Source organism: Carcharhinus amblyrhynchos, chromosome 3 (assembly GCF_965287045.1).
Source record: "Carcharhinus amblyrhynchos chromosome 3, sCarAmb.v2.hapA, whole genome shotgun sequence".
NCBI lineage: Eukaryota > Metazoa > Chordata > Chondrichthyes > Carcharhiniformes > Carcharhinidae > Carcharhinus > Carcharhinus amblyrhynchos.
The window spans coordinates 26,876,750-26,901,937 of NC_137326.1; the positions used below are offsets into that span (position 1 = coordinate 26,876,750).

At 42.5% G+C, this 25,188-nt stretch overlaps 1 protein-coding gene across 1 annotated transcript in view; it reads left to right on the plus strand.

Annotated features, from left to right (window-relative positions):
- Positions 1–25,188, plus strand: part of LOC145337704 (voltage-dependent L-type calcium channel subunit alpha-1D-like) — a 651,603-nt gene that overhangs the window by 372,106 nt on the left and 254,309 nt on the right. Inside the window, exons 11-13 of the mRNA XM_080182539.1 lie at positions 1,976–2,066; positions 6,706–6,732; positions 20,684–20,844. Coding sequence (XP_080038665.1) covers positions 1,976–2,066; positions 6,706–6,732; positions 20,684–20,844 — 279 coding nt within the window. The remainder of the gene's footprint in view (positions 1–1,975; positions 2,067–6,705; positions 6,733–20,683; positions 20,845–25,188) is intronic.

Genomic DNA, 25,188 nt, shown 5'->3' on the forward strand with positions numbered 1-25,188 from the left:
CTTATGCTGTTGATCCAGAGGGTGGGATGGGTCCCACCCCGCTGTTGTCATCTGTTTAATGAGTTTGTTTGTTTCAGTCATGTACTGGTTTATCAGGGATCCCAAGGGCCCCCACTGTCCTTGTGATTCCGCCATATTATTGATAAGTTTATACTCACCTAGTCTTCTCGCTCTCCCACTCCTAGGTCGTTTTTATCAGAGTCAGGTGATACCTGTCAGGGTTGATCAGATCCCTCCATACTACCGCTTACACTATTAAGCCGGCTTTTATTTTCCCTCCGGCAATCACTCAGACAGTTTCTCTCTCATTCACATCTGAACGTCATACCCTAGGCACCTCTCTCTCCAGTCTCTACACCCACTTCAAGTTCCTGATCTTCGCGTGGGGGGGCTACCCCTCTTAACAACCAGTCTAAGGCTGTGTGTTAGAGATGGATGCCTCCTTATCTGCATATGTTCAGTTCAGATGTCTTCCACTTCCACATTCTCTCATCACAGTTATCGCACTTCAGCATCTGCAGTTGTTTAGCTATGTTTAGTTAGCACACAAGCCTGCACAAACAGATAAGGTTTGCAATGCTGTTGCACAAATTCCAGGTACAAAATTCATTAGCCCTTTCCCTTCCTCATTACCCCCACAATAACATTAGGTATGGAATTCTAGGGTTTTGACCCAGTGATGATAAAGAAATGGTAATACATTTTGAAATGAATGGCGTGTGACTTGGAGGGAGAAACTTAGAAATGGTGATGTTTCATGTGCCTGCTACCTATGCCCTTTTAAATGACCTAGGCCTATTGAAAAAACATAGGCAAATTACTGCTAGACGTCATGGTGCACCAATGGTGGGGCTCGTGAATGGAATGCTTGTCCATCGGACATTTTAGTCCTTGAAAAGTGTCGGGCTTCTTGAGCATTCTTGGGGCACGTATTCTTTGCTGTTTCCAGTTCACTCAGCCAATTATTGTTCAACATCCATCTCCTTTCTGAAATATTGAGCACATTCCACCCACAAGGTGGAGAGAAGGTTTGAATGATTAACTAATGCCCAACAAAAATATTTTTCACTCCTAACAACTTACCTTTATGTATTGTTAAAATGTGAGAAGAATTTGAGCTCAACATTTGTGACCTTGTCACAAGCACAGACCAGTGTATTAAATGAAGGAAATCCATCCATCACATGTGATGTTAATATTCATTTGAATATTTTTTTCTGCTCCTTAAAGATAGATTCAAGAAGTTTGTACTGGGGACACAATTCAGAAACATAGGCAAGGAAATCCATGTGATTTCCCATTTGTTATTTTAAAAATTTACAAAGTTGTTCTTGAAATGTAAATTCAAAAATTACATGCTCCCAGCTGGGAGCTGTGCTCTATGGAAGTATGAGTTAAAATGTTGTAGTTGCATCTAGGTTTCCTACTCCCTTTGAATATGGCTTCCCACTGGCAGTGCAGGATCACCAAATATATCTCTAGTTAACTTTAAGTGAATACTGTTGAATCTTCAAAAAGATTTGAAATTTTATTTTCTATCATTAATTCAGTTGATATTCTGTAGAGCAATCCATCTGTAAAGTTTATTCAAATAACAAGTTTTGAATATGTAATCATTCTTGGTAGGTATAAATTACACTTTTCTAAATCATCCTAGAATTAAATCTACAAGGACTAAAACAATCGCTAATAGTTTTAGATCTATGGTATTCCAAGGTAATTCTAGTATGTTATTACAACTGCTACTTCAGCTGTAATGTTACCTTTTTTAAGATTATTTTATTGTTTGATCATGAAGGGTTATGTTCTCCATTGAGAATCTCCACAACATTTATTAAGTTATTAAGTAATCATGGTCATGGTTTTGATTTTCGTCTTTAATGTTCATATTCAAGAAAACCTATATTTCAGACAATTGTGACATGGAAAATTAAGTAAATTATTTATTTATTTATATTTTAACCTCTTACAATAGCAAATCTGCAGATTGGTGAAACAGAATCTGATAACGCAGAGAATGCTGGAGGTGGAGAGGGTGACAATGGAACATGCTGTGGATCATTATGGTGAGTAAAGCCATCTTATCACAGACCCACACTGATATGTACGTAGAAGTACTGAACATACATCAACAAGCACAGGAATAGACATAAATTATAAACATAACATAGACAGCTACAAATACGCAGTGAAATATAGAGGTGTCGAATTGCACACATGCACAGCAGGAGAGAAACATACATATAGAGATCTGAACAGAAATAAATGTTCACATTGACATAAAAGTACATAGATGTAGATACAAAGACATAAAATACGGTCAGATATACACAGAAAATAATTCGTACAGATAATGATACAATTAAAGTGTACACGCATTAATTTTATATTTAATAAAATAATACATTAGATGGTACAACTAATAGCTGAAATCTCATTTTTTGCAATCAATTTCAGCCTGTGTTTCAGGATAGCTGTGAAATGCAGGGCCCAGGTTTTTGGTGAATTATACATTAATAATTGAGCCTTTTGACTTGAATGGTTTTGTATATATTAAGCATAGCATGAATGCACTTCAATAGGATATTATAAGGAGATCAGTGAATGCATATTTTAATGCAAACTGGGCACATGCACTAATTCAAGTGAGGAGAGAATGACAAGTAGCATGACATTGTTTTGTCATTTTCTTTGCTTTGAAGAACACAGGACTTTGCCAATTGTATATAATAATCATATCAAATTAGCCAAAGTGAAGTTACTGATGTAGTTAAATCTAGGCTACAAATTCTAAATCTCAAACACACAGACACACTCTCAGTCTCTATCTCTCTCACACACACTGTCTCTTTCATTCTAAATCTGCAACTTCTTCATGACTTCTCAAATTACACAAGAATATTGGCATGGATCTACCCTTAGGAGTTTCTCTCCACTGCCTATTACACTGAGGCTTCCCAAAGTCTCTTATTTCCCAAAGTCTCTCTCTCTTTTTCAAGGATGGGCCTGGATAAATTATTGACAGCCCTATAAATTTTTGCCCTACAAAAATTAACCTCATTGCAAAATACCCTATAAAAAGTTGATTTGCTATTGTTTAATGTTATTCACCTGTTAAAAGCTTCTTGAGCCTTCATATGTACTTTCTGTTCTTTATCAACCAACCCAAGATCTTACATCATCCTTTCCTCCTACCACCTGAGACTGTTCTCTGCAGTTCCTTAACTTCCTCAAGTGTCATGCTCAGATATTTCATTGTTTGTGTTGGTTATTAATGAGCAGTTCATGAAGACTAACCAGTTTGTCTATTCTAGTTCCTTATCAGACTAATGAACCATGGTATTGTTCACTGAAGTAACTTCTATTCTACTTCCACACATTAACAAACTACATATTTTAGCAAGCATCTTAATTCCTCAAGATTAAATGAAAGGCATAGGATATCTTTCTAATATGTTTGTTTGTTTTAGGTATCCATTGGCTCTCCCACTACATCTCAGCTGACCATGACACCTTTCTGACCTAAGTTTAGCTCTTATCATCTAAAAATAATTATCTTACTAATTTGTTTCTAGAGAAACAAAACCTTAAGCAGTTGCCAATAAAATGGAACTTAAAACACTAATCTATTCCTTTTCTAGTTTGACCTGAGCAGTGTTGGATAATGTGTTGACATTGGATTCATGCCTAAGAAGTGGCTATCTTAAAGCTCCTCAAGAATGTCAAACTATACTTGGAGGACACAACAATAATGTTGATTTTCATAACTATAAAATATCTAGGTAAAATAATTAACTGAACAAGGTTCATGGGAACCAATTTTGGAAACAGGTTCAGTGTTTTAGGTAGATGAAGCCAGTACTGTCGCAAACATTTTTAAGTGAAAACCTAGCACAATTTTACAGTATTTGTGTCAAGTTTACTCATTTGGATAGGTGCAAATGAAACTGTATGAGGGAATGAACGACTGCAATTAAGTATTTTGTGGCAAATTTGCCATAGACCTAGATAAGAACATAAGAACATAAGAAATAGGAGCAGGAGTAGGCCATCTAGCCCTTCAAGCCTGCACCGCCATTCAATAAGATCATGGCTGATCTGAAGTGGATCAGTTCCACTTTCCCGCTTTCTCCCCATAACCCTTAATTCCCCTGTCTATCAGAAACCTATCTACCCGTGACTTAAATATATTTAGCGAGGTAGCCTCCACCACTTCAACGGGCAGAGAATTCCAGAGATTCACCACCCTTTGAGTGGTTCCTCCTCAACTCCGATCTAAACTGCACCCCCCCCCAATCCTGAGGCTGTGTCCTCTAGTCCTGCTATCCTTTCTAAGCGGGAAGAATCTCTCTACCTCTACCCTATCCATCCCCTTCATTATCTTATACGTCTCTATAAGATCCCCCCTCAGCCTTCTAAACTCCAACGAGTACAGACCCAGTCTATTTAGTCTCTCTTCATGGGCCAACCCCCTCATCTCCGGTATCAGCCTAGTGAACCTCCTCTGCACTCCCTCCAAGGCCAATATATCCTTGCGCAAGTGCGGCGATCAAAACTGCACACAGTACTCCAGCTGCAGCCTCACCAGTACCCTGTACAGTTGCAGCAAGACCTCCCTACTTTTATATTCTATCCCCCTCGCTATAAAGGCCAGCATTCCATTCGCCTTCTTGATCACCTGCTGCACCTGCAAACTGGGTTTTTGCGACTCGTGCACAAGGACCCCCCAGGTCCCTCTGCACTGTAGCATGTTGCAGCTTTTCGCCTTTTAAATAGTAATCCCTCCTACTATTATTTCTGCCAAAGTGGATAACCTCACACTTGCTAACATTATACTCCATCTGCCAGGTCCTCGCCCACTCGCTCAGCCTATCCAGATGTCTCTGCAGACTTTCCGCACCCTCCACACAATTTGCTTTTCCACTCATCTTCGTGTCATCAGCAAATTTTGTCACCCTACACTCAGCCCCCTCCTCCAGATCATCTATATAAATGGTAAACAGTTGAGGCCCCAGCACCGATTTCTGCGGCACTCCACTAGTCACCAACTGCTAACCAGAATAGCACCCATTGATACCTACTCTTTGCTTCCTGTTAGACAACCAATCCTCTATCCACGCTAACACCTTACCCCCAACTCCATGCCCCCTAACCTTCTGTAGCAACCTTTTGTGAGGCACCTTGTCAAATGCCTTTTGGAAATCTAAAAACACCGCATCCACCGGTTCCCCTCTGTCTACCGCACTATTCACATCCTCATAGAAATCCAACTTCCCTTTAACGAATCCATGCTGCGTCTGCTCGATCAAACCGTTCTTTTCTAGGTGCCTCGCTATTTCTTCTTTGATGATGGATTCTAGCATTTTTCCAACTACAGACTTTAAACTAACCAGCCTATAATTCCCTGCCTTTTGTCTGCTACCTTTTTAAAACAGCGGCGTAACATTAGCCGTTTTCCAATCTTTCGGCACTTCGCTGGAGTCCAGCGAATTTTGATAAATAATTACTAAGGCATCCACTATCACCTCTGCCATTTCTTTCAGAACCCTGGGATGCATTCCATCCGGACCAGGGGACTTGTCCACCTTCAGTCCCATTAGTCTATCAAACATATTTAGAGCCTCAGCCATTTCCTCATCGCCCACCGCTAAAACCCCCTCTCATCCTCCAAGGGACCAACATTCACTCTAGCCAACCACTTCTTCTTTATATATTTGTAAAAACTATAACCATAGGCTGACCATAGGCTGCTCTTCCCTTTGAGAAGGAAGAGTTGACTGGGGTAAGAAGAGCTGACGAGGTAGCAAACTACCTCATCTCGCATGCCAGCTATCAGACAGATGGTTTGAGGCTTTGTGATTTGGCCATTTGCTAACAGATTCTTGAGCTGACTCTTCATGAAATAAATGAAATTGCAGGAAGCACTAGTTAATGAATTCAAGACTGGAAGTCTCTAATTTTACTTTAAAAGAAACTTAGGCACCATGACCAGTGATTTCTGAATAGCACCCCAAGTGACTACTGCTGCTTAGTGTGAGAATCTGATCAGGAATCAGCCCTACCATTTTTACCATTTTTTGCAAAGTTTCCATTCTTCACAATAATCACTGCTTCTTCTATTTAACATGTTTCACATTTACTATTTACCAGCCAAGGCATTTTTAAAATCACTATACTCATCTTTAATTGGCTTCATCTCTTCAATTATGAGCTGTTGGGTTGCAACCACACAAATTTCTGCAAACTTCCGTCAAACTTAAGCCTGAAAAGGAACGTGAATAACAATTAACTAATCTCGAGGAAAGTGGCACAACTGGATTTTCATTTTGCATCCCCCATTTGGAACTTGTGTTTTAAATGATTTTAACATTCAATGGTAACTAAATTGATTCACTTTCATCAGCTGATGACCAGTTTCAGATCATTAATATAGAAGAAAAAGATACTTATTTCACTAAACTGCACCACCAATCTGTTCCACTTTTGGATTTTCTCCAGTGTTATGACCCTGACATGAGTGCTACTGGTGTCTTACCCTTTCAATTTAGTAGTCATTCAGTGTGCACGTGCAATATTTTGTAAAATCAGTACAAAACAACAGAAGAGTATGTTCAGTGTGTAGTCTTATTTCACAGCTTATGCAGCTCTCAAATTAATTCAGAAATGTATTTGTTAATTTTTTTCCTGATTTTCTTTACATTACAGTCTCCGAATTTCTAAGTCAAAGTTCAGGTTAGTACCGTTTTTCTCAAATTTTTCAGCTTCAATTTCAAGTAGTGAAAAGCAGCGAACTATGACTTAAATTTACACTTTGGCCGGAATTTTACTGCCCCGTCCACCATGGAAATTGGAGCGAGTGAGGGGCGAACAATGAGAAGGTCCATTGACATTGGGTGGGATTCTGCAGTTTTGGGATGAGCGAGGCCATAAAATCCCGCCCACGTAACAACCTATGATAGTTGAAAACTTTATTGTAAAGCTCTATTTCATTGTAACATTACTAAAAGATCACAGGCATTAATTGTTCTAATGAAAACTCCATTTATGGAGTGTATGTATAAGGAAAGGACAGAAGCATTGTTTTCAAATAACATTGACTTAATGCAGATTTATATTTAAAGTTTTTTATTTGTGATATACTCTAAGTCATGTCAGATTTTGAGTCACTGTTGGGTAAAATTTTGTTTGTTTACATTTTGGGTGCAATTTTCTGGTCCTGCCAACTGGGGGCATTATTACAGACTGGACTTGAAGATTCAGACTAGAATTTTGCCATTCCATCCATCACGGGAATTGTAGCAGGTGGGATATGGATGATGTAATGGTCAATTGCTCTTGGGCAGAATTTTCCGGCCTAGAGGAGAGTGCGGCCTGAAAATCCCACCCTCGGAGTACAGCCAAAAGTTTTGCGTCATTGTATGCATGGATTGAAATTTTCCCCTTCTGACTTTCATGGTGGGTCAGATTGCCCCACGTGCCATTTTGGGTATTTTCTTTGCATCTCATGAACACTCATTAAACACCTAGCTTAACAGAATCATGCCAGGATGGGAATCGGGAGGGAGGGCATCTGTTGCATGTTTGACCTCGGAGCATTACATCAGATTGATGAGATTTTCAGTGACCTTGGCAGGTATCCTTTGGGGGCTTGAGGGCTGTGGCCTGCTTTGAGCCTCCTGCTCTAGGGAAGGTACAGTCTCCTCAGCCTGAGCAGCTGAAGATGCTGTGGTCATAGGCAGTGGAGACTTGGAGTTGCTCTATATCCCTTGAGAGTCGTTGGCGGACTGCCCCAGTGTGACCAGCTGATGCTTCTTTTCCCTGTGAGTGTCTGAGGGCCTTCTGCCTGACTCCTTGAAGTAATGGGACTCCTGGAGGGAGATTAAGGTGCCCCAACCCCTTCTTGCGTAGCCACTGATGGATTCCATTCATGGCTATAGTGACGGTGTGCAGGTCTGAGTGCATATCTGACACAAACTGCTGAACCAGGTTTTTCCATGGTAGATATCACCCTTCCAGTGATGACCTTGATATGCTTGCATGTTGGTGCCACAACATCAGACTGAATGTGGATGGACTTCTTTATCCTCCATTCGAATCTGCTGATGGCCTCTGACAACCATAAGATATAGGAGCAGAATTAGGCCAGTCGGCCCAAGGAATCTGCTCCGCCATTCAATCATGGCTGATATTTTTCTCATCCCCATTCTCCTGCCTTTTCCCCATAACCCCTGATCCCCTTATTAATCAAGAACTTAGCTATCTCTGTCTTAAAGACACTCAGTGACCTGGTCTCCACAGCCGCTGCAGCAAAGAGTTCCACAGATTCTCTACTCTCTGGCTGAAGAAATTCCTCCTCATCTCTGTTTCAAAGATTGTCCCTTTAGCCTGAGATTGTGCCCTGTGGTTCTAGTTTTTCCAACTAGTGGAAACATCCTCTCCACATCCACTCTATCCAAGCCTCACAATATCCTGTAAGGTTCAATAAGATCCCACCTCATCCTTCTAAACTCCAATGAGTACAGACCCAGAGTCCTCAACTGTTCCTCATATGACAAGCTCTTCATTCTTATGAACATCCTCTGAACTCTTTCCAAGGCCAGCGCATACTTCCTTAGATATGGGGCCCAAAACTGCTCACAATACTCCAAATGGGGTCTGACCAGAAACTCATACAGCCTCAGAAGTACATCCCTGCTCTTGTATTCCAGTACTCTCGACATGAATTCTAACATTGCGTTTGCCTTCCTAACTGCCGACTGAACCTGCACGTTAACCTTAAGAGAATCTTGAACAAGGACTACCAAGTCTTTGTGTTTCTGATTTCCTAGGCATTTCCCCATTTAGAAAGTAGTCTATACCTCCATTCCTCCTTTCAAAGTGCATATTCTCACAGTTTTCCAAATTATATTCCATCTGCCACTTTTTTGTCCACTCTCCTAACCTGTCCAAATCTTTCTGCAGCCCCTCTGCTTTCTCAGTACTATCTGTCCCTCCACATATCTTTGTATCATCTGCAAACTTAGCAACACTGTCTTTGGTTCCTTCCTCCAAATCTTTAATGTATATTGTGAAAAGTTGTGGTCCCAGCACTGAGGCACACCACTAGTCACCAGCTGCCATCCTGAAAAAGACCCCTTTATCCCCACTCTCTGCCTTCTGCCAGTCAGCCAATCCTCTACCCATGCCAAGATCTCACCCATAACTTATTTAACAGTTTCCTTATGTGGCACCTTGTCAGGGGCCTTCTGGAAATCTAAATAAATTCTGTCCACTGGTTTTCCTTTATCTAACTTCCTTGTTACCTCCTCAAAGAACTCCAGCAGATTTGTCGGATATGACTTCCCCTTGAAGGACAAAGCCATGCTGACTCAGTCCTACTTTATCATGCACTTTCAAGTATTCTGCGATCTCACCTTTAATAATGGATTCTAAATCTTGCCAATGACCGAAGTCAGGCTAACTGGCCTCTAATTTCCTGTCTGTTGCCTCCCTCCCTTCTTAAACAGCGGTGTTACATTAGCTACTTTCCAGTCCTCTGGTACCCTCTAGTGATTCCTGAAAGATCACCACCAATGCCTCCACAGTTTCCTCAGCTATCTCTTTTAGAATTCTGGGGTGCAGTCCAACTGGTAGAGGAGATTTGTCCACCTTCAGACCTTTCAGTTTCCCCAAAACCTTCTCCTTTGTGATGGCCACGGCACTCATCTGTGCCGCCTGACTCTTCTGGAGCCCTGGCATCCCACTGGTGTTTTCCACCGTGAAGACTGAAGCAGAGTAACTATTCAGTTCCTCTGCCATTTCTTTGTTTCCTATTATTATTTTTCCAGCCTCATTCTCCAGTGGTCCATTGTCTGCTTTTGCCTCCCTCTTACCTTTTACATATTGAAAGAAACTCTTCCTGTCTTCTTTTATATTACTAGCTAGCTTACACTCCTATTCCATCTTCTCCCTCTTAATGTTTTTTTTAGTTGTCCTCTGCTCACTTTTAAAGACTTCCCAATCCTCTGGCTTCCCACTATTCCTTGCCACTTTGTACGCTTTCTCTTTTACTTTTATGCTGTCCTTGGCTTCCCTCGTCAGCCATGAATGCTTTGTCCTCCTCCTTGGGATGCATTTCTGTTGTGCCTCTGGGATAGCTCCCAAAAACTCCTGCCATTGCTGTTCCACTGTCTTCCCTGCTAGGCTTCCTTTCCAATCAACTCTGGCTAGCTCCTCCCTCATGTCTTTGTAGTATCTTTATTTAATGGTAATACCGTTACATCTGATTCCAGCTTCTCTATCTCAAACTGCAGGGTAAATTCTATCATATTGTGGTCACTGCTCCCTAAGGATTCCTTCATCTTAAGTTCCCTAATCAAGTCTGCTTCATTATACATCACCAAATCCAGAATTGCCTGTTCCCTAGTAAGCTGGTCACAAGCTGTCCAAAAAACCATCTTTAGACATTCCACAAATCCCTTTTCTTGGGATCCACTACCTATCTGATTTTTCCGGTCCATATCTGCATATTGAAGGCCCCAATGATTAGTGTAATATTGCCTTTTTTATGTGTCTTTTCTAGCTCCTGATTTATTTTCTGCCCCACATCCTGACTACTGGTGGAGGGTGTGTACATAACTCCCATCAGGGTCTTTTTACCTTTGCAATTCCTCAACTTTATCCACAGAGATTCTATGGCTTCTGATCCTATATCACTTCTTGCTATTGGTTTAACTTCATTTTTTACTAACAATGCAACCCTTCTCTCTTTGCCCATCTGCCTGTACTTCCGATAGGACACATATCCTTGGATATTTAAAGCCCAACTCTGATCCGCTTGCAGCCATGTCTCTGTGATGCCCACAACATTGTACCGGCCAATTTCAATGTGCGCAACAAGCTCATTTACCTTGTTCTGTATACTGCTTGCATTTAGGTACAACATCCTTAGTCCTGCATTGAAATTCTCAAATTTGTCACTTTTTTTGCTCTGCCTGAGATTAGATTCCCGCCACCTTCTATACTCTCTGTTCTGTTACATGGTCTTGAAACTTTACTAACCTCCCCTGGGCCCTCAGCTTTATTAACCTGCACTTCCCACTCCAAGTTCGTCTCCTTTAACTTTGATTTTTTAATTCTCCATACAACTGAACCCTCACAGTATTTAGATTAAAGCCCTAGCTATATGATCCGCCAGGACTCTAGTCCCAGTATGATTCAGATGAAGACAGTCTCACCGGAATAGGTGCCCTTTTCCCCAATACTGTTGCCAATGTCCCACGAATTCAAACCCATTCCTCCCATACCAATCTTTGAGCCACACATTTACCTCCTTAATCGTATTGACCCTTTGCCAATTAGATCGTGGCTCAGGTAGTAATCCAGAGATTATTACCTTTTTGCTTCTGCCTTTTAATTTAGCTCCTAGCTGTTCATATTCCCTCAGCAAAACCATTTTTCCTATTCCACCAATGTCATTGGTACCTACGTAGTCCAAGACAACTGGGTCTTTATCCTCCCACTCCAAGTTCCTCTGCAACCCAGATGAGATATCCCAAACCCAAGCACCAGGCAGGCAACGCAACCTTTCGGATTCTTGATCCCAGAGAACAGTGTCAATACCCCTAACTATCGTATTGACCCTTTGCCAATTAGGTCGTGGCTCAGGTAGTAATCCAGATATTATTACCTTTTTGCTTCTGCTTTTTAATTTAGCTCCTAGCTGTTCATATTCCCTCAGCAAAACCATTTTTCCTATTCCACCAATGTCATTGGTACCTACGTAGTACTATCCCCAATTATGACTACATTTCTTACCTTGCCTGCTATACCCCTGCCTTTGAAGCTTCAGTATTTTTCTGAGGGTTGATTCCAGTGGCTTGTTATTGGACTTGGACTCAGCAGGAGCCTGCCCTTTAGCAGTCCTCTGGGTGTCTGTCACCTTGGCTGAGTGCTTTCACCTACTGTGGACCCGAATCTATGCTGTGTTCGCCAGATGATCTCAAGCCTGCTCTAAAACTAAGTCCCACTGAGGTGTGTGTCTCTGTGCTGGTGGAGAGTTCATGTGAACGCAGTGATGTCTTTACATCTTGTGGATCTTCAGGATCCTCATCTGAAATAGGCTAGGGCTGATGGGCTGGCTGGCTGGCTGTATGCCTTCATGTTTTTTTTTGTCGGTGGCTGTATTAGAGAGAAGAGATAACTAGTGATTAGTTAGAGATTCACCCACATTAAAGAGTGTTCAGTTTCAGAGGGTGGAGAAGACCACTGGATGGTTGCTAATTGGCTTGTTGGTTCATGCTGATCTTGACTTTGGCATAGGAATGGTTTCAATCCTTGCTGTCTCGCTCTGCTGCCTGCTTCTCAGAGGTGGTGAGTGGTCAGAGCTCTGGCATCTCCTGTCTGGGATCTCTCCTTGGTGTTGTGGGTGATCTTTGCCTGCATGAAGACAGATGGACAGACTGAGCAGGACAGATGCCAGTGCAGATGATAAACATACATGCCTTCTGAAAGTGTTGAGTGGACCTATGTAATGGCTGAAGACATGACCTGTTCAGGATGCGACGCGAGATGAAAATGTAAAACTTTGTGTGAGAAAATCAGTGGTAATGTGCTTGTGAAGTGTGAAATCCCTTTGGACTGCAGCTTTGCGAATGTGACATTTTGTGAGTGTGAGTTGAGTGTGAGGAGAAGATTGACTTACCCTCCTGCACTGGAGGGCAGTCCTCTTCTGAGGTCCACAGGCACTTTCTGCACTGGTAACCTCCCTTTAAGCCTTGGTGGTGTGATTGCTGGACCTCCTGCTCTTTAAGTGGGCGGAAGAGAACTTCCTGCTGATCCTCGATTGCCTGGAGGGGTCTCTGCAGGCAGTTGTTACTAAATTTCAAAGCACAGCACTTGTCTCTTCTGGGGCCATCACTTTCCACAATCGGCCCTGTGTTGCAACAATTGAATGTGTGCACAGATGCCAGTTAATATGGTGCCTGGAGCTATGACTGGATGAGGTAATGACAGGATGGATGAATCCCAGTCTTGCTACGATGTGCTACTTATTTATGCCTGCATAATGAGGTGAAAAATTAATGATCTGGCATGGCAACCCACCCTGTTGGCCAGTGGGAGCTGCGCTGACTTTCCCGCTTGCCACAACGCTTAGGCTTCAGAGTAGAATGTTCCACCCTTTGCCACTGCTCCATCACCAGAACAAATCATGAAATATTGAGCTGAATTTAATGGTTTTGGTGGTGGCTCCCTCCACCAGCTGAAAAGTTGGTGGCAACTGTGCCACACTATTCCCAGGAGCCGCAGTGACATTAAATGAGAATCAGGCAATTAAATTCCTGCCATCTGGATTCATGTGCCTTTAAAAGTGAAGTCCCCCATCCTTAAAAGCTGATAGCCATATCATCCTCCATTCCAAAAACAACCTTTCACCATTGCTCTCTGCTTCCTGTTACTCAGTCAACGTCATATCCATGCTCTGAACATATGAATTAGGAGCAGGAATAGGCCACTCAGTCCCTTGACCCTACTCTGCCATCCAATAAGATCATGGCTGATCTAATTGTAACCTCAACCCCAAGTTCCTGCCCAGCCCCAATAACCTTTTACCCCCTTGTTAATCAAGAATCTATCTTTCTCTGCTTTAAAAATATTCAGAGACTCTGCTTTGACTGCCTTTTCAGGGAGAGAATTCCAGAGATTCACAACCCTCTGAGAAAAAAATCCTTCTCATCTCTGACTTAAATGGCCTTTTATTTTTAAATGGTGACCCCTACTTCTAGATTCTCGATAAGCGTAGATGTCCTCTCCACATCCATCTTGTAACGATCAGGATCTTAAAGGTTTTATTCAAGTTGCCTGTTGGCCTTCTAAACTCTAATGGAGACAACCTAACCTGTTCAATGATTCTTCATAAGACAACCTACCCTTTCCTGGTATTAGTCGAGTAAATCATCTCTGCACTGTTTCTAATGCATCTACATCTTTCATTGAATAAGGAGACCAATACTAAGGTAAAAGTAAAGTTTATTTATTAGTCACAAGCAGGCTTACATTAACACTGCAGTGAAGTTACTGTGAAAATCCCCTAATCACCACACTCCATCGATGCCTGTTCGAGTATACTGAGGGAGAATTTAGCATGGCCGATACAATTAACCTGAACATCTTTGGACTGTGGGAGGAAACCACTGTGGGAGGCTATTTCCCCGGGTTGAAATGGTCGCTACGAGAGGACACAGATTTAAGGTGCGGGGAGGAAAGTACAGAAATGATGTTAGGGGTAAGTTTTTCACTCAGAGGGTGGTGAGTGAATGGAATCAGCTGCCGTCAGTGGTGGTGGAGGCGAAGTTGCTGGGGTCTTTTAAAAGACTTCTGGATGAGTATATGGGGTTTTATGGGATTGGGGGTTATAGATAGGTCTATAGATTGGTAGGTGTTGATGTGATCGGCGCAACTCGTGGGCCGAAGGGCCTGTTTGTGCTGTAGTGTTCTATGTTCTATGAAACCAGAGCACCTGGAGGAAACCTACGCAGACATTGGGAGAATTTGCAAACTCTGCACAGATCAGCTGTGTTCACCAAGGCTCACACCCAGGGCCAGAATTGAACCTGGGTCCCTGGGCTGTGAGGCAACAGTGCTAACCACTATGCCACCGTGCTATCCACTCTGGATGTGGTCTTATCAATATCCTGTACAACTGAAACAAAATCTCCCTACTTTTGTAATCAACATCCCTCACAATAAACAACAACATTCCGTTATATTTTCTAATTACTTGCTGTACCTGCATACTAACCTTTTCTGAAACGTGCACTAAGACACTGTCTGCATTTCAGAGCTCTATAATCCTCACTATTTAGATAATAAGTTTTTTTTATTCTTCCTGCCAAAATGGACAATATCACATTTGTGCACATTATACTCCATTTGCAGATCTTTGCCCACTCACTTAACCAATTGTTAGGGACCAGATCAAAACTCCAAGGTATGTTATGAAGTTAACTTAGACTCCCAGTTTTCTTGATGTTGGCATAAGTGCGAGCATAAAGTTTTTCGGTCCAGGTGTGATTTTGTTGATCCAGTAGGAAGCTTTCATTAAAACAAACTTTGATTAACGACACAGTTATAATACAACAAAAAGAATTAGCATAACTTTTACCAATTGAAACACTTAAACACGACAAGGTTTAACTGTTAGCTATTTCTATTAGTTCCAATTTAAGCAATAACCCATAAACATAAATGACTCTTCAGAATCAGTTAGCAAGATATATAGGCTTACGTGGGTTGCTTGTCTTCTAGCCTTTTAACCTCTCTGGACAGAAGTACAGAGAGCCACCTGTCTTTTCAAACAACAGATTTTCAGAGAGACAGAGAGAAAATGCCTCTTGCCTTTTGCAGACCCCTGGATACCTATTTTCTAGCAGGTCCCGGACTTCAATTTTCAGAAAGAGAGGGGAAAAACTACCACTCCTTTTCAAATTCAGACAGCAACGGCCTGCTTTTTGCTCCTTGTAAGCCCAACTCCACCTACCCTATGTCTGTAGTTGGAAAAATGCTGGAATCTGTCATCAAAGAAGAAATAGCGAGGCGCCTAGAAAAGAATAGTTTGATCAAGTAGATGCAGCATGGATTCGTGAAGGGGAAGTCGTGTTTAACGAATTTATTGGATTTCTATGAGGATGTGACTAGTGCGGTAGACAGAGGGGAACTGGTGGATGCGGTGTTTTTAGATTTCCAAAAGGCGTTTGATAAGGTGCCTCATAAAAGGTTGCTACAGAAGGTTAGGGGGCATGGAGTTGGGGGTAAGGTGTTAGCGTGGATAGAGGATTGGCTGTCTAATAGGAAGCAAAGAGTAGGTATCAATGGGTGCTATTCTGGTTAGCAGTTGGTGGCTAGTGGAGTGCCGCAGAAATCGGTGCTGGAGCCTCAACTGTTTACCATTTATATAGATGATCTGGAGGAGGGGGCTGAGTGTAGGGTGACAAAATTTGCTGATGACACGAAGATGAGTGGAAAAGCAAATTGCGTGGAGGGTGTGGAAAGTCTGCAGAGAGATCTGGATAGGCTGAGCGAGTGGGCGAGGACCTGGCAGATGGAGTATAATGTTAGCAAATGTGATGTTATCCACTTTGGCAGAAACAATAATAGGAGGAATTATTATTTAAAAGGTGAAAAGCTGCAGCATGCTACAGTGCAGAGGGACCTGGGGGTCCTTGTGCACAAATTGCGAAAACCCAGTCTGCAGGTGCGGCAGGTGATCAAGAAGGCGGATGGAATGTTGGCCTTTATAGCGAGGAGGATAGAATATAAAAGCAGGGAGGTCTTGCTGCAACTGTACAGGGTACTGGTAAGGCTGCAGCTGGAGTACTGTGTGCAGTTTTGGTCGCCGCACTTGCGAAAGGATATATTGGCCTTGGAGGGAGTGCAGAGAAGGTTCACTAGGCTGATACTGGAGATGAGGGGGTTAGACTATGAAGAGAGACTGAATACACTGGGTCTGTACTCGTTGGAGTTTAGAAGGCTGAGGGGGGATCTTATAGAGACATATAACGTAATGAAGGGGCTAGATAAGGTAGAGGTAGAGAGATTCTTCCTGCTTCGAAAGGATAGCAGGACTAGAGGGCACAGCCTCAAGATAAGGGGGGGGTGCAGTTTAGATCGGAGTTGAGGAGGAACTTCTTCACTCAAAGGGTGGTGAATCCCTGGAAGGGTCGAGGCTACCTTGCTGAATATATTTAAGTCACGGGTAGGTAGGTTTCTGATAGACAAGGGAATTAAAGATTATGGGGAGAAAGCGGGAATGTGGAGCTGATCCACTTCAGATCAGCCATGATCTTATTGAATGGCGGGGTAGGCTTGAAGGGCTAGAAGGCCTACTCCTGCTCCTATTTCTTATGTTCTTATGTACCCACATGATATGCACATGCCAGTCAACCTGATTAAACCCTATTCTGAAATCCCAGGGGACAACTCTAAGAATAACAAATATGTATTAGCACAGATTAAAACAAACACACTAATAATTAGGAGCAGTTATCCTTGTGGGCCAGGTAAGACATTTTAATCTGTTTTTAATGTAATTTGAATATAATTAGTGGGCCTGGGATTGAATTCTCTAGGCCCTCCAGCCTCACCCACCCCTCCAGAGTGTTTCATGCTAGTGGGGTTTACAGTAGTCCCCACTTATGGGGAATGGTTGGGATGACCCCGCTAGAGTGAAGGGGGGCAATCGGGGGCCCCCCAGGAGATTGGGTGGTAGAGGGGTGGTGTCCCCAGGCATGGGCAGCCTGGCAGTGCCAGCCTTGTGCCCCCCACACTGCCCCAAAGGGGCAGGGTGTGCATGCCCAAGGGGCACCTTGGCACTGACCATCAGGAATGGGGCAAGGCCTATGGGGGCAGAGCCGCATGGGGGCAGAGCCTATGGGACCAGGCCTAGGGGGCAATTGTTTAGAGGGGTCCCTCTGCCACTCTGTATCAGGATCGGTTGGGGCAGGAGGAAGGCCAGCGATCAGGGTAGGCTGGGAGGGAGCAGTCGGGGCTAGCCTGGGAATGAGTGGGGGGCTGTGAAAGGGGGGTAGAGGGGATGGGGGAGCAGCATTGCAGGGGTCTTGGGCTGGCCTGCGATCAAACTGGCCAGCAAACAGGAGGCTGACTGTGCATGCGCAGAGGCCTGCTGGTTTCTGCTCCCTGGGTGGGATTAGGCTCCACCCCCTGAAACCTAATGCTATTCATGCTGGTGGCCTCTGTAGTGCACAGAGTGTGGGAGATTCTAGTGTGATCTCCCACTGAAAAAAAGTGTGAATTACTTCAGTTTTCCTGCAGATTTGACACTTGGAATTTTTCTGAGAGAATTCCAGCCTTTGTGTATGAAAAATTTAATACATTTATTTAGCAACATTATCATCAAAATATGTTCAAATAATTAATGAAATAAATTGTAGGGCTCGGTGATTTGTTTTGTTGGCAAATATTGTAGTAATTCTGCATCAAAAATGGATTGTAAACAACATTACAGTAAATATGTGCTTTTTGAAGATGGTGGTTGACTTATGAATGATCAGGACACTGAAGGAGCTCCCTGTTCATTGTCAACTTTTGCCTTGGTATCTTTAACATCTCGTTAAAATACCAGAACGCATAGGCACAAGAGCTCATATTTTTAAATGGGTCACGGTGGGATTGGAGGCAGGTGGGTTTACTTGAGAATGTGAAGCATTTTGTTTTGCATTTGTTGTTGATATTCAAGCTAATAGGAAATGCATAAGAAGAAATTAAACTTACAAACTAAATATCAATGTGATATTCATAAACTTCCATAAATAATGATTTAAGAACATAAGAAGTAGGAGCAGAAGTAGGCCATCTAGCCCTTGGAGCCTGCCCCGCCATTCAATAAGATCATGGCTGATCTGAAGTGGCTCTGTTCCACTTTCCCACTTTCTCCCCATAACCCTCAATCCTCTTGTCTACCAAAGACCTATCTACCCATGTCTTAAATATATTTAGTGAGGTAGCCTCCACCACTTCAACGGGCAGAGAATTCCAGAGATTCACCACCCTTTGAGTGAAGAAGTTCCTCCTCAACTCCGTTCTAAACTGCACCCCCCCCCCCCCCCCCCCCACTTATCTTGAGGCTGTGCCCTCTAGTCGTGCTGTCCTTTCTGAGCAGGAAGAATCTCTCTACCTCTACCCTATCCATCCCTTTCATTATCTTATACGTCTCTATAAGATCCCCCCTCATCCTTCTAAACTCCAACGCGTACAGACCCAGTCTATTTAGTCTCTCTTCATAGTCCAACCCCCTCATCTCCAGTATCAGCTTAGTGAACCTCCTCTGCACTCCCTCCAAGGCCAAAATATCCTTGCGCAAGTGCGACGACCAAAACTGCACACAGTACTCCAGCTGCGACCTCACCAATGCCCTGTACAGTTGCAGCAAGACCTCCCTGCTTTTATATTCTATCCCCCTCGCTATAAAGGCCAGCATTCCATTCACCTTCTTGATCACCTGCTGCACGTGCAGACTGGGTTTTTGCGACTCATGCACAAGGACCCCCAGGTCCCTCTGCACTGTAGCATGCTGCAGCTTTTCACCCTTTAAATGGTAATCCCTCCTACTATTATTCTTGCCAAAGTGGATAACCTCACACTTGCTAACATTGTACTCCATCTGCCAGGTCCTCGCCCACTCGCTCAGCCTATCCAGATCCCTCTGCAGACTTTCCACACCCTCCGCACAATTTGCTTTTCCGCTCATCTTTGTGTCATCAGCAAATTTCGTCACCCTACTCTTAGCCCCCTCCTCCAGATTATCTATATAAATGGTAAATAGCTGAGGCCCCAGCACCGATCCTTGCGGCACTCCACTAGTCACCAACCGCCAATCAGAATAGCACCCATTGATACCAACTCTCTGCCTCCTATTAGACAACCAATCCTCTATCCACGCTAACACCTTACCCCCAACTCCATGCCCCCTAACCTTCCGAAGCAACCTTTTGTGCGGGACCTTATCAAACGTCTTTTGAAAATCGAGAAACACAACATCCACCGGTTCCCCTCTGTCTACTGCACTACTCACATCCTCATAAAATTCCAATAAATTCGTCAAACACGTCTTCCCCTTAACAAATCCGTGCTGCGCCTGCTCTATCAAACAATTCTTCTCTAGGTGCCTCAGAGTTTCTTCTTTGATGACGGATTCAAGCATTTTTCCAACAACAGTTGTTAAATTAACCGGCCTATAATTCCCTGCCTTTTGCCTGCTACCTTTTTTAAACAGCGGCATAAAATTAGCCGTTTTCCAATCTCCCGGCACTTCCCCGGAATCCAGTGAACTTTGGTAAATAATCACTAAGGCATCCACTATTACCTCTGCCATTTCCTTCAGAACCCTGGGATGCATTCCATCCAGTCCTGGGGACTTGTCCACCATCAGTCCCGCTAGTCGATCAAGCACTACCTCTCTAGTGACAGTAATCGCATTCAGGCCCTCAACTCCTACCATCCTTCTATCTTTAATATCTGGCAAACTATTCGTGTCCTCCTCCGTGAAGACCGAGGCAAAAAACTTATCTAAGGCCTCAGTCATTTCCTCATCTCCCACCACTAAATCCCCCCTCTCATCCTCTAAGGGTCCAACATTCACTCTAGCCAGCCTCCTCCTCTTTATATATTTGTAAAAACTCTTACTGTACTTTTTTATATTTAAAATCACAGGATTTAATACAGTAATAAGTTTCCAACTTATTCTTACAGAACATAAAACATTCTAATCAATAAATCATGAGTTGAGTGCTTAAAGTTAATACTTAATGAATTTTTGAATGATGGATGACTTCCAGAGTTACATTTAGCTTGATTATTTGATCTTCATAATTACGTACAATTTAAGTGTGTCACAGAATGGCTTAGAGTTTGCAACTTTTCATGATTATGACGAGGGGTTAGAATCTTAGATGAAGTGCATATTCTTGGAAGATAGTTGAATTGAAGAGATAAAAATGTGTGTGTGTAATTTAAGGGTAGTTACATTAAATTGATAAAGCAAGACTGCATAATTAACTAATGCAATTTGGTCAAATAAAAGTATCCATCAATATTTTTGAATGACTTGCTTTCAAATTTTCTTTTATTCTGCCTGGGTATAAAGTCTGAAATTTGTTTGTGGTGTAATCAATTTTTCTTCACTTTTCAGCCGACGCTGGCGTCGTTGGAACCGCTGTTGGAGAAGAAAATGTCGAGCTGGTGTAAAGTCTGTTACTTTCTACTGGCTGGTTATTATTCTTGTTTTTCTCAATACATTAACCATCTCATCAGAGCACTACAACCAGCCCTATTGGCTAACATTGACTCAAGGTAAGAGTACCACTTTGTTGTCACATAAATATTAGCAAGCAATAAACATTTAAATAAATTGTTTTAATACTACATTGTTATCTGTTGGTTGAATAATGTCCATTGATTAATTCTAATCTGCACACAGCTGCAAATTGCTTTATTCATAGTTGTAAATTCAAACATTATTTGCGCATCAGTTCACCTACACAATGTTATTTTTGTACTTTTTAATCCTAACCAAGCGTACTGCATTATTAGGCTGGTTACAGTCAGACTGATGAGGGTCTTGCCCACCAATCGAAGAACAGTCGGGGGATCTCCATCAGTTTCATGAAGGAGCGCCCAAAGTATTATGTGCTCTTCAGATACTTAAGTGGCCAAATTTCTCACCTCTCGCAATTTTACCAGTCTAGATATCTGGCCAGATAAGCTTTGCACCCTGCACAATGACACCCCAAGCAGTTTGCAGCCAGCTTCACTGGCAGGCTTCAGCTCTGCCGTCTCTACTATAGAGAATTGTACTTCTGGAATGTCATAAGATTGCATTTTCAACTTCCCCAAAAAAGAAGTCTGAAACTTTTCTGTTTTCCTGCTCGTTCGGCACTTAGAATTTTTTTTCATAAGATTGTCCCTTTAATAAATTTTTGAGAAAACTCCACCCATCATGTCTGAGCAAGCTGATTGACTTCTTTAATGAAGTAATGGAGAGAGCTGATGAAGTGATTGCAATACATGTAGTATATATTAACTTTGAAAAGGCATTTGATTCAATACCACATGTGGAAATAGAAGTACATAGAATTGAAGAAATTATGGCAATTTTAGTACATAATGGGTTAAGAGCTTTGTTATGTCATGAATGCATAACCTTATAAGATGAAAATGTTTTAAAATGTTCCCTTTAACTTAAAGTAAAACAATATTTTCTGAAAAGTGGGATGATGAATTCCTCATAAACACTTCAATTCAGAGAAGTGTCGATATGATATCTGGGAATGGCAGAGAAACTTAAAAATAAACCTACTGAGGTGTTGGATACCAGATTTTAGCACCTTTCACAGTATTTCACTGAACAAAGAACAACTGCTGCAGACATGTAGTAGCTCTCCCAGGGATAAGTCTGCTCTGTAAGAAGTGATAGGGAGCAGAAATAAAGTTTTTTTTTATGGAGAAAACCATTTTACCAGAGCCAATAAAACTGTTCAAGGGGGAATCTATGGATTCTGGCCTGCCAGGGCTGTTGTGAAGTGAGAGATTTGTTGAGGTGTGCCTTGCTGGTGTAACAGTATCCAGGATAATATGCATGCAGTGGACCGATTGTCCAAAGACACTGAAAGTTGCAGCTTGGCATGGCGGAAAGAGGTAAATGTCTGCTGGAAGCTGGGAATGATTTTGCAACTACACCTTCAATGTTTTGTATCTGCCAGGAGTGCTGCATAAAGTGAAAGTGTTTTGTTAAAGGTATTTCGGTTGTGTTATTTACTGCAAAACTTTCTCTTTCTTTAGTTTAATGTACCAGTTGCTTGTTAATTAATATTTGATCTTTTGTTGATTTTAGCTTACATGTTATAGTCTTCGGAAGTGAAATTTTATCCACTGATTAATTTCCGTTAGTCATAGTGAAATTTCTTTCTTTTAAAACATTTTCTGTCTTTTTGGGGATAATAATAGTTACAAGCAGCACCAACTGGAACTGAAACATTTCATCTAAAGAAGAAATGGTCATTGTTATAACTGAAATAACCCTGAATATTTATTTCTTGGGTAGAAGAAATTGAATAGGCCTTCCCATGACAGAAAGGGTATATGGGAGATTAGGGCTGCTCAGGTGAAGTGCACGGTGTTTTGTAGAAGCACATAGCCAATGTGGGAGCAATCAATTACACAAAGCATTTGGGAAAGCCTGTTATTTTAACAAATGCGAGGGGCCTATTTTATTGCTTGCAGATATCCATGTGGAGCCTGATGATATTCTCAGCGCTTACACACAGAGTGGCATGATGACACTGTGGTTAGCAGTGCTGCTTCACAGCTCCAGGGACCCGGGTTCAATTCTGGCCTTCGGTGACAATATGTGTGGAATTTGCATCTTCCTTCTGTGTCTGCACGTGTTTCCTATGGGTGCTGCTCCCACAGTCCAAAGATTTTATTTTGTTTAAGTTAAAATTTATTTATTTATTTATTAGTGTCACAGTAGGCTTACATTAACTCTGCAATGAAGTTACTGTGAAAATCCCCGAGTCGCCACACTCTGGCGCCTGTTCGGTACACTGAGGGAGAATTTAGCATTGCCAGTGCACCTAACCAGCACATCTTGCAGACTATGGGAGGAAACCGGAGCACCCAGAGGCAATTCATGCAGATATGGGGAGAACGTGCAGACTCCGCACAATGACCCAAGCTGGGAATTGAAGCTGGGTCCCTGACGATGTGAGGCAGCAGTGTTAACCACTGTGTCGCCCTGGAACAGATGTGCAAGTTAGCTGGATTGGCCATGCTAAATTGCCTCTTAATGTCTCAAGATGTGTAGGTTAGATGGATTAGCCATGGAAAACATGTGAGGTTACAGGGATAAACACAGTAAAAAGTCTGACAACACCAGGTTTAAGCCCAACTGATTTGGACTTAAACCTGGTGTTGTCAGACTTTTTACTGTGTTCACCCCAGTCCAATGCCGGCATATCCACATCAGGTTACAGGGATAGGGCAGGGGAGAGGGCCTGGGTAAGATTCTATGTCAGAGAATCAGTGCAGACTTGATGGGCCAAATGGTCTCATCTGCACCGTAGGGATTCTACGGAACAGTGTATTTGTTACCCGTGTGATCCAGACATGTACTGTCTGGATCACAAAATGTTGTAGGAGGGTTGCTTGCCACCTTTCTATTTTGCAGGTGCCGTTAACGTTGGCAGATTGGTTACTTGCTTTGAAGCAAACTAAAGCACTTAAGTGCCTACTTACCCTCTTACCTCCACATGCATTTTGCCTGTGTTGGATGGGATGAGCCACTATCAAGTAATGAGGTCTGATGGCCTCCCAATACATTCCAGTGGTGGTGGCAGGCCCCCTTTCTGGCCATCCGTGATCCATGGTAGAGTTCCCCCAACAACTAATGGCCACCTTGTGGCAATGTGGTGCTGGTACTTCATAAATTCCACCCTCCCAACTATTTTTGGAGTTTACATGCCTGGCTCCAGCATCCCCCACCCCTACTTACCTTTCTTCAATGGTCATTGGCCATTGAGTTTCCCCTCAGCTGCAGCCTCAGCAATGGCCACTGCAAATGATTGCATCGCTGAGCTGCCAGCTCTCTAACTGGGCACTTCCTTGGGAATTAAGGACAGTGGCCCTAATATACACCACTTAGTTAGCCATCCCCAATGACGTGTTTCCATGGTTCCTGCTTGACTCCCCCTTTTTGCTCCAATGCAGGATTTCTGCACATAAAGTGATTAACACAAGTCCAGATTGTGTGTGAAGAGCTCGTTCCTGATAATAGCCACTAATTTTTTCGACCAATTCTACGTATGACCTATTGTTCTGTAGTTGTAATAGACTTAATGTAATGCTCTAGATTTACTCCTTCTATGTTCTACTCAGTATGATATACTTCAAAGAGATTCCATCTCAGTTGTCTCTTGTTAAGGCCATAAAGACTGAATTTTTGCCTATCTCATAACAGGCTTCAAACTTGTGGCTCTGCCATTGCATACAGAATGCTCAGATCGAATATTGTAGATTGGTGACTCTGCCAGACCGTTGCTTAGTGTCAGCATGATCACACCTGTCTGAAACATGACTGAGGTTGCAGCATTGTTCGGAATCCTACAGCTTATCAGTTGCTACTCTCAAAGAATGATCATGTCAAGTGTTATTACGTTATTTCTACCAGGTCTATTTCAACCCACCTCCTAGCTAGCTCAACACCACTCACTTAATAAGTTGTGCCTCACTTATGTTTTATTCACTGTGTGATGCCATGCATGTAATTAATCTGATGTAGTTCTGCTTATTTGTCTAGTCCTTTTTGATTCCTTTTCAGGGTTTTTCATGCTCCCATTTTTAACAATGGGCAAAATGTAGCCACCCTCTATGTCGCAGGTGCAAAACCCATTATGATTGCAAAGTCTTGCGAGAGGGCCAAAACGGATTTGTGCTTCGAAATCTCGGCTTGAGAGCTTCCCTACCCCTGCCAGTCATGTTATCGTGGCCTTACTTGATTTGTTTGAATTTAAATTAGTTTTATGTCATTAAACAGCTTTATGCCATAGCGTCTGGTCACATTGAATTCTTTCCCCCTTCAGTGTGACATTGCCACAATGTTTGTGAAGATGAGCCTCTGTGTCCCTGGGAGGGATCTGG